Raw genomic sequence first — 9,215 nt, forward strand, 5'->3', positions numbered from 1 at the left:
CAGGCTGCAGGTAAAGAAATGACTGTGCTTGAATGCACAGGCTTAACAACTCCTTGCATGCAGAAAAGTAGCATTTCAAGGAGTTCAGCATAACCTTTTCCCTAGAATATTAACCCATACCTCCACATTATTCCTTTAAATGAGATGGTTTTCAGACTGTAATGTTCAAGCCTTGATTTCCCCTCCATCTGTGGCTGGAAGTGGATCATCCTAGGAAATTTGGTCCCACCTGGATGTATAAATTGGCTCTCAGGTTGGCTCTTTTGTCTTGCCATCATCTTGCAGAATGAAGGGAGGGAGTGCATTGAAATGCTCTATTAGTAGAGGTATGCTAAAAGAGTTGTGGTTTGTTTTCCTACCTGAGGTTATAAACAGGGGTAGCAGTGTGAGATTTGCCTTTGATTTCTAGCATTGCAATAATTTTATTTCAATTTCAAGCACTGCAAAAAAAAATTATTTAAATTTCTAGCATTGCAATAATTTAAAACTTCAGTTGAGCATTTAGCAATAGAAATTTAGGTGTCCAAAGAAAAGGGGGCAGATGTGACATTTCCAAGGGAATGCAAGCACATCAACTAGAAGAATTCTTCATTGTTGTGTCCCTTCAAGTCATCTCCGACTTATGGCAACCCTAAGGCAAACCTATTACAGGGTTTCGTGGCAAGTTTTGTTGGGGGGGGTTTACCATCGCCACCCTTAGAAGCTAAGAGAATGTGACTTCCTGAAGGTAACCCACTGGGTTTCCATGGCTGAGCTGGGACTCGAACCCGGTTCTCCAGAGTTGTAATCCAATGCTCAAACCATTATGCCATACTGGCTTTAGGTGTGAATTATTTTCAGCGTTTCATTCTTTGGAACGCTAGGAATTTGGGGACTGAAGGACAGTTTGAATGGGGAGGCAGAATCTTATTGCGGATCATATTTTAATTTGGTCCCCCTTCATAGCTCTTCCTGGCTATAACCGAGATGTGATATGTTTGCTAGAATAGACCCACACGAGACACATGCCTTGAAAGAAATAAACATATTTCTTAGAACAGATAAAAACTTAATATGTAAGTTATACCACCTTTTGCATGAAGAAAGGGCAACTTACTACTAGTCTACGGCCCTTGTAGGGACGAATCCTGGCATGTTGAGCAAACGGGAAATACTAAGAGTAGGAGCTGAGTGGTCAGTGATGTTGCTCCAGATGTTGCTGGGCTACAACGCCCAGCGTTCTTCACCATTGACAATGCTGGCTATGGCTTTTGGGCCACACTGAGAGTTTGCAAGACCTGAGTTGATGATAGGATGACTTGCAGGTCTCTCATTCATAGGGTTGCCACAAGTTGAAGGAGAACAACAACAACATCATACAGCTCTGTAAGGCTGTTTAACATCTGTGCATAAGACCTGCCTACAGCTGGAGAAATAATCCAGTTTGACGCCACTTTACCTGCCTTGGCTCAATGCTATGGATTTCTGGAAACTGTAGTTTCTTGTGATGCCAGAACTATAAATTACAATTCCAGGAATTCCACAGCATTGAGCCAGGGCAGTTAAAGTTATATTAAACTCGATTATTTTTGCAGTGCGGATGCAGCTATAGGCAGCTCTTAAGAGCAGGCACGGAGGTTCCCATTAAGTTGAAACAGCCTTACAGGGCTGCTGTTGTCATTCTCTTTAAACATACAGCAACCTTATGAATTTATGAGAAATGGAAGCTGATCTTTAGCTGCTACATCTCTTAATCCTTCTGGAATATGACTTCCACTGGATGTCTTCTATCTGGAGATCCCTGGTGGCTTTCCATCTATGTACCAACCAGGACTGATCCTGCTTTAATGTCTCGAAAAGAGATGTATCTGGGCATGGAGAAGGTCAATACGGTGACACTCTTCCAGTAGGTTGTCAACAATGATTGGAACTGATCTGACCCATTCCTTTCAGGGGAACCATCTATCTGATCCAGCAACTAAAAGACCCATCATCCTATCAGTTGTCCTTCGGTTCATGCATGCAGCATTGGCCATGGAGCATCTGAATAAAATGAAGCAACTGGAGACAACCATTGAGTCCTTGCAGAAGGAGAAAGTGGACTTGCTCCAGAGGATTCGGGGAGCCGAGGAGTGCTTGCGATTGATCTCCCAGGAAAAGAGCTACCTGAACATCTTGGTTGCTGACCTTCAGTCCGACAGAGATATCGTCAACCGCAACATGGTCGGCCTTTCGAAGACCATAGAGAAGACAGTGGCAGCTGTGAGTGCCATTATTATTATTATTATATAGCCCAGTCTTAACGGAGTCATCAGAAATTGAGGAATGTTATCATTTTGGACTACATCTTAAGGGATTCTGGAAGTTGTATTCCCAAAGTAACTTTGTCCAAATAATGTAGATGCCACCGCTGGCTTAAGGTTCATCGTTGCTAATAATTATCATCGTTAATTTTGATTTTTTAAAAAAAACACAAAACTTTTCTATGTTTTTAATCTTAATACTGTTTTAATTAGGTAATTTTAATTGTTTTTAAAGTATTTTTTGTCTTCTGAGCTGCCTTGGGTTCCTTTTTGGGGAGAAAGGCAGCATAAAAATGAACACAAATAAGTAAATATATATTTTTATGTCGGCCCTATGAATAAGAGACCTCCAAGGCTGCATCCACACTGCAGAAATAATCCACTTTGACACCACTTTAACCACCATGGAAATCTGGGAATTGTAGTTTGTGAGACATTTAGCCTTTTCTGCCAGAGAACTTTGATGCCACAACAAGCTGTAGTTCCCAGTATTCCATAGCATTGAGCCATGACAGTTAAAGTGGTGTCAAACTGGATTATTTCTGCTGTGTGGATGCAGCCCAGTTCACCCAACCTGCTCAGTTCTTTTAATCTCAAGGCTTCCTTGATGGAGTGCATCCACTTTCATTGCAGTCTTCCTTCTTTTTCCTACTATTTTCAACTATATATAGCATTATTATCTTTATCAATCAGTTGCATCTCATGATATGTCCAGTGCAATAGTCTCCATTTAGTTACTTCAGCTTCTAGTGAGAGTTCAGTTCTGATTTGCTCTAACGCATATTTATTTGTATTTTTGGCAGCCCATGGTATATGCAGGACTCTCTTCCGGCCCCACGTTTCAAATGAGTTGGTTTTCTTCCTATCAGATTTCTACACTGTCCAATATTCACAGCTGCACGTGGGAAATACAATGGCAGGGTATCCAGGTGCTGGTGGTATTCATTGCTTTGTCTCTTTGTTTTTAAGAACCTGGAATTGCAAGAGCGACTGAGAGCTACTACCGGGTTTACCAAAGGATGCCATGAAATCCTGCAGGAAGCGAAGGCCATCACGTTTTTGGACAAGTCTACTCAGCTTTCTGATGGTCAGGAAAGACAAGACCAAGCAAATCAAGAGGCAAATCAGAAAGTAAGTGGACCCACTTGGATCATGTTTAATGGGGCATGCGGTGGATGATATTTACTCTCAACCTGTGAAATTGGTTAAAACCCAATGTTCTGTGTCATCCTGTTTATTGTCAGTCTTGACTGCTTTAAAAAGGTGGTCAAGACGTATCTCATCTGGCAGCCTTTCGCAGACTAGCTTCTCAGTGGCCTCCCATCAATTGCTCATTAACTGTCCCTGCTTAATTCATAATTGAAATGTATTTTTATTGTGGATAGGTTATGATGTTTCACTATATTTTAATGTTGTTTTATTATTGTTAGTTGCTTTGATCTGCTTTCGGAGGATATACATTATTATTATTATTATTATTATTATTATTATTTGATGCTAGGTGGAACAGTTGACTGCAGAGCTAAACCTGCAGATCATTGAGAAGGAACAGCTGTTAGCAGACAACAAATGGAGGAAAGAGAACCTGCAGCAAGTAGTGACGGATAACGCCTACCTTAAGAAAGTCATGGCTGTCTTTTGGGAGACCGTGTCCAGCTTGAAAACGGAAAATGAGTGTCTCCGAGGAAGGCTGATGACCATCATTGATAAGGTATTGAGTCTTGTTGGCATGCACACAATTGCAGACATGTTTTTCAGCCTCTTACCATGAGTGGTGGTGGGGGATAACGGCTGTTGTTGTTGTTGTTGTTGTTAACGGTCCTCGAGTTGATCCCAGCTCATGGCGACCCTGTGGATGAGACATCTCCAAGATGACAACAAACGGTGCTGGTGTTGCTTAATCTCAACCACTATTCCCTCATTTCAGGAGATGGCAGCTAAATTGCCGATAATGGAGAAGAAGAAGAAATACATTGAAAAGGTCTCCTGTAATCTAAAGAGCGAACTGGACCGGATGAAAATGTTGACAGCCAGAACCATTCCTCGACTCTTGCCCGCCAACGCTGTCCTTGTCAAGAGGCTCCAAACAACCTATGACCAGACCAGCTTCAGCATCTGCTGCTTGTTGGATGAGGTTAAGGTACTTGGGTCCTTGCTTCTGTCGTGGGATTTCATTCATCGTGGAAAACATAATCAGTAAACCTATGTGGTGTATGGGGGTTATTTGCTGTCATTCCCAAAAACTAGGGTACAGTTCCCAGGATTATCCTGATGGCCTAACCTTTTTTCACCTGTAACCACATCATTAGTTGGCTGCCAGATTTTAATAAGGCATTGAAATAACTAGCATTTTCAATGCTTTTCCAGTGATTTCCCCAATGACTTCTCAACTTGGAATTTAGAATAGTGTGAACAACAAACTCAGAAAATGTAATTATTTGCATAGTTGCACTAGAAGCAACAAATGACCCCCCAAATGTGCAAAAATTCAGCACCGACTCTTTTTGCTTTTTGACAGTATTACTTCACCGTCTGGTTCAAGGACAGCAATGACTTCTATGTGAACCTCTCCAGTTTCTCAAAGGACTTGCTTTGGGAGAACGTCAGACACCTGAACCTGGCGATGGAGATGCCGAGTCTGAAGACAGACCAATGCTGTGAGAAGTTCAAAGTCAGCAAGATCCCTGCCCTGAGGGAGAAGCTGGACGAGGTTTTAGAGGTAGCGTTCCACCAAAGATTTCATCTCCAGAGCTGGGTGGGTTTGGATGTGGTTGGAAACTAGTTGGCATCTTCCCCCTCTGACTTTGCAATGTCATCCAAAGCTTTTCGACATTTGTGCAATGAGAAAGCCAGTGTGGCGAAGTGGTTTGAGTGTTGGACTATGACTCTGGAGACCAGGGTTGGATTCCCAGCTCAGCCATGAAACCCACTGGGTGACTTTGGGCAAGTCACACTCTCTCACCCTCAGGATGGCCATGGCAAGCCCCCTTGGAAGAAACTTGCCAAGAAAACCCCATGATAGAGTTGTCTTAGCATCGCCATAAGCTGCAAATGACTCAAAGGCACACAACAACAAAACTATAAAATAGCAAAATCAAGGTTTGCTTTTTGGAATGTTTCTTTTTAATATTTTCAAGCCATGGATGGTTAAAGCCATGGATGCAGAATCCATGGATATGGAGGGCCAACTGTACTGAACATAAAATTCAAAGACATAGCCGTGTTAGTCTGTAGTATCAGTATGTAGAGGATCTTGTAGCACCTCTGAGACCCACTGAAATAAAGAAGCTGACATGAATGAAGTCAAAGGCTTTCATGGCTGGCATCCATAGTTTTTTTGTGGGTTTTTTGGGCTCAACTGGCCTGTTTTGGGAGCCCCCCCCCAAATGATCAGGCACTACAGACTAGATGATTGTGTAGCAGAATTGCCAATCTGAAATGTTCTAAATTATAGTCATTGCAATTTGCTTTACATAGTCTTAGGTATTTCCCCCTTTCCTTGTTACATTTATTTTGTGCTTTAAAACTATTGCACAACGTTTCATTGCTTATTTGGTTATTGTCTCCAGGGTAGTTACATTGTTAACTGCTATTGGCAATGGTAGATTCTTATTATTATTATACTTGTTATTGACAGTGTTATTACTGTTTTGCAGAATCATATTTGTAAGTATGCAAAATCCATAATGGCCTGCCTACCTGCCAGTCCTAAACTGCTCCTCCATCCTTTAAAATAGTGGAGAAAAAATTGCATGCCCCTGCCTGAACTCAACACCTTCAAGATGGGTTGGACTACAATTCCCACCATCCCCGACATACATGAGCATGCTAGTTGAGGATGGTGGGAGGTGTAGTCCAACGTATCTCGAGACTGGTGAGTGGAGAATATATTTTGCATCCGGCAAGGGAATGCCAGCCTTACCACAAACATGGATGTACCCAGGGTTGGTCCCAGAGTATTTGATGGTGCAAATGTGTCTTCTGGTCCAGCTTATTTTGCGGGATATGTCCAATCTGGAGCAAGAACTCCTCGCTATAGAAGCCAAGGTGCAAGAGCTGGAACGTGATAAAAAAGAACGGAAGATATACATGGACAACTGTGCCATTGTCTTCCACGTCCAAGACTTTGAGAGGGGAATTAGGAACGACACAATGGTCCTCCAGGCTTTCTTAGAAGAACTGAGATCCAAATCAAAAGTGAGTCTTCTTTGATTTATTATTTTTGTGGACATCATGAGAAACATAACAAATAAAGTGGTATTGAAAGGTGCTGGGAGGTCTGGTGGGAATGCAGTTTCAGTGCTTGGTAAAGGCAGCCAGCCAAGGCACCTGGTCTCTGTGCCAAAGCCAAGCATGAAACTAGATAAGAAAAAAGGATCTGGATTTACCCTTCTGAGAGTTGAAGTCCAAAACGCCCTAAAGGATAAACACCTTGTGTCCTGGCTCCATCCTATGGCATCTTGGGATTTGTAGTTTGGTGAGAGACAAGAGTCTTCTTTCTGCTAGAGAGCTGTAATCAACGAGAGATCTTGGATGCAAGATTTCATGTCTTGGATGGTAAATGTTATGCCACCAGACTACAAATCCACGACAAGATGGAGCTGTGCCGTTTAAAGTGGTACCAAATTGCTTCAGTTATGTAGTGCAGACACAACCCAAGGTGTATAGAACGGCAGCTTCTGATACCTTGCTTTCCTGGTGTTTTGGAGTCTCTTGACAGCAAGAACCTTCTTGAATGTTGCAGGCTCTTACCAAGGCGAGATCGGAGGTGGTGGCCAGACATGCCTGCATTTGCTGGGAGGTGCAAGCTGTACTCTTGTCGTCCAGAGAGACACCACAACAACAGCATCAGGAGCAGGAGATGCCGAACGGTATGGGAGCAGAGGCATCAAGCGCTCATGAACTGGAAGAAGAAGAAGCAAAGAAGCTTGAGCATAACCTGAGCACAGTAGAGCAAGACATGACGGTAGGAGTCTTCCCTTGCCTCACCCTTGTTATAGCCTGACTTAAGGGAAGGTTTGTGGAGGACACAACCTGCATATAAAAAACAAAACAAAACCTCAGATTCAGTCTGTAGGATGTCTAGGTAGGGTTATGGTGGGGGAAGGACTTCTTCATCGGAGACCCCCCAAGAGCTATTGATTTCTTGTTGTTTACTGGCCTTGAGTCGACCTTGGCTCAGAGTGACCTTATGGATGAGACCATCTCCACGATGCCCTGTCCTCCACTGCTCTGCTCAGGTCCTCCCAATCCAAATCCATGATCTCCCTGATTGAATCTGTTCATCTGGTTTGTGGTCTTCTTTTACTTCACTCTACTTTTCCTAGCATTTATGGTCTTTTCCAATGAGTTGTGCCTTTAATAATGATCAATATCAGCGGAGTGGCCAAGTGTATTATCTAGGGAAGGCCTGTCAGAAGAGATCCGTCCTGATGGCCTTTTTAAAGCCATCAAGTGTAGTAATGTGTCGGATCTCCTCCAACAGGCCGTTCCATAGTTTGGGAGCGGCCGATAAAAAGGCCCTATGGGTAACCGCAGCCAACCTAGTCTTTTTTTTGGCTGCAGTAGGTTTTTTCCCAGAGGACCAAAGTATGTGGGTGGATCATAGGGAAGAAGGCGATCCCGCAAATAGGCTGGACCCAAGCCGTGAAGGGCTTTAAAGGTCAACACCAATTGACCTTGCACTGTGCCCAGAAACTAATAGGCAGACAGTGAAGAGATTTTAAAACAGGGGTTGCACAGCGTATCCCTGCATGCAGATGTTGACACTTTGCCGAGAGGATGCTGGCTTGCAGCCATAATATCTTTCCTCTTCTCTGCTTCCTAAACCAGGCCCAGTTAGATGATGCAGCAGCCGCGCTGGAGAAGGAAGAACTGGATCCACTCACAGCTCCAAATGCTAACAGCCATGCAGACCAAAAGGCGGCTTTTTAACCAAAGAAACAGAAGGGACGGGGAGGTGATTTTTTACTCAAAGGAGTTCAACTCATCAGTTGGCTATATTCTTTTTAAAAATCCGTCGAGGTTTTCTATTTAGTGTTTTTGCAACCCATAATAAATGTTGTTATATTCACTGAAAGCAAGGGGTGGACGTGTATTTTGAACGGCTGTTTCTTAGGAACAGGTTCTTGATGTTGTGGCTGTTGTTCCTGGCCCTTAGGGCTGCATCTACACTGCTTTAACTCAGTGCTGTGGAATTCTGGGATTTGTAGTTTGGTGAGAGGTTTGGCCGTCTCTCGTCAGAGAACTCTGGTGTCACAATGAACTACATATCCTGGGATTCCATAATAATAAATAGATGAAATAAAAATGGCAATTAAACTGCATTAATTGTGCAGTGTGGTAGCGGCCAAGCTAGTATTGTTTCATTTAGCTAATGAATTGTGGAGGCACATTATTTTTTCCCTTTGAAAGTCATTACAGCTGACTGTGCGTCTTCTGTATCATGGTTTTGGAAAGCAGGTCTTTCTAGTTTGCTCTGAATCCTCCCTCTTAAAACAGAGCATCATTTAAGGTCAGACCGGAAAAACCTATCATCACTCCGGTTGTTTCTTTTGTCAGGATAATGGTAGCCTAACCCTGCTTTTTTTTGCTTGGCAATTCTCTTCAGCCTCTTTTGCCAGAATTTCTCAGGCGTCTTCCTGAACTTTGCATCCAGGAGCATCAAAAGTGCCTCTTGTCCTGTGGAATGTCCCTTTGTGTTAATGTGGCACTTCCCTTCCTCTGGGAAACCTCTTGCTAAATCCAGATCCTCTCCATTCCCAAGGGTAAACAAGGACAGTCAGGCAGCAGGTTGGGGAACAGGGTTCATCTGATAAAAGCCCAGCCCAACCCTAGTTGTGTTGACTTGGAAAGAAGTGCTCACTATTCAAAGTCAACACCGTCGCTTCCGCAGAACTAACACTCATGCTAAGTGAGACGTTGCCTTAAATC

General features: G+C 43.1%; 2 protein-coding genes across 2 annotated transcripts; both read left to right on the forward strand.

Moving 5' to 3' along the window:
* The first annotated feature begins 2,013 nt into the window (after positions 1-2,013).
* On the forward strand, positions 2,014-4,482 carry LOC121937139 (centromere-associated protein E-like). The gene is made up of 4 exons (XM_042480072.1): positions 2,014-2,241; positions 3,252-3,413; positions 3,784-3,993; positions 4,210-4,482. The coding sequence occupies exons 1-4, from the start codon at positions 2,014-2,016 to the stop codon at positions 4,480-4,482; spliced, it is 873 nt and encodes a 290-aa protein (XP_042336006.1).
* Positions 4,483-4,826: 344 nt separating this feature from the next.
* LOC121937134 lies at positions 4,827-8,350 on the forward strand. The gene is made up of 4 exons (XM_042480064.1): positions 4,827-5,001; positions 6,273-6,479; positions 7,027-7,248; positions 8,115-8,350. The coding sequence occupies exons 1-4, from the start codon at positions 4,906-4,908 to the stop codon at positions 8,214-8,216; spliced, it is 627 nt and encodes a 208-aa protein (XP_042335998.1). The 5' UTR covers positions 4,827-4,905; the 3' UTR covers positions 8,217-8,350.
* Positions 8,351-9,215: the final 865 nt, after the last annotated feature.

The sequence above is a fragment of the Sceloporus undulatus genome, chromosome 7 (genome assembly GCF_019175285.1).
Source record: "Sceloporus undulatus isolate JIND9_A2432 ecotype Alabama chromosome 7, SceUnd_v1.1, whole genome shotgun sequence".
Lineage (NCBI taxonomy): Eukaryota > Metazoa > Chordata > Lepidosauria > Squamata > Phrynosomatidae > Sceloporus > Sceloporus undulatus.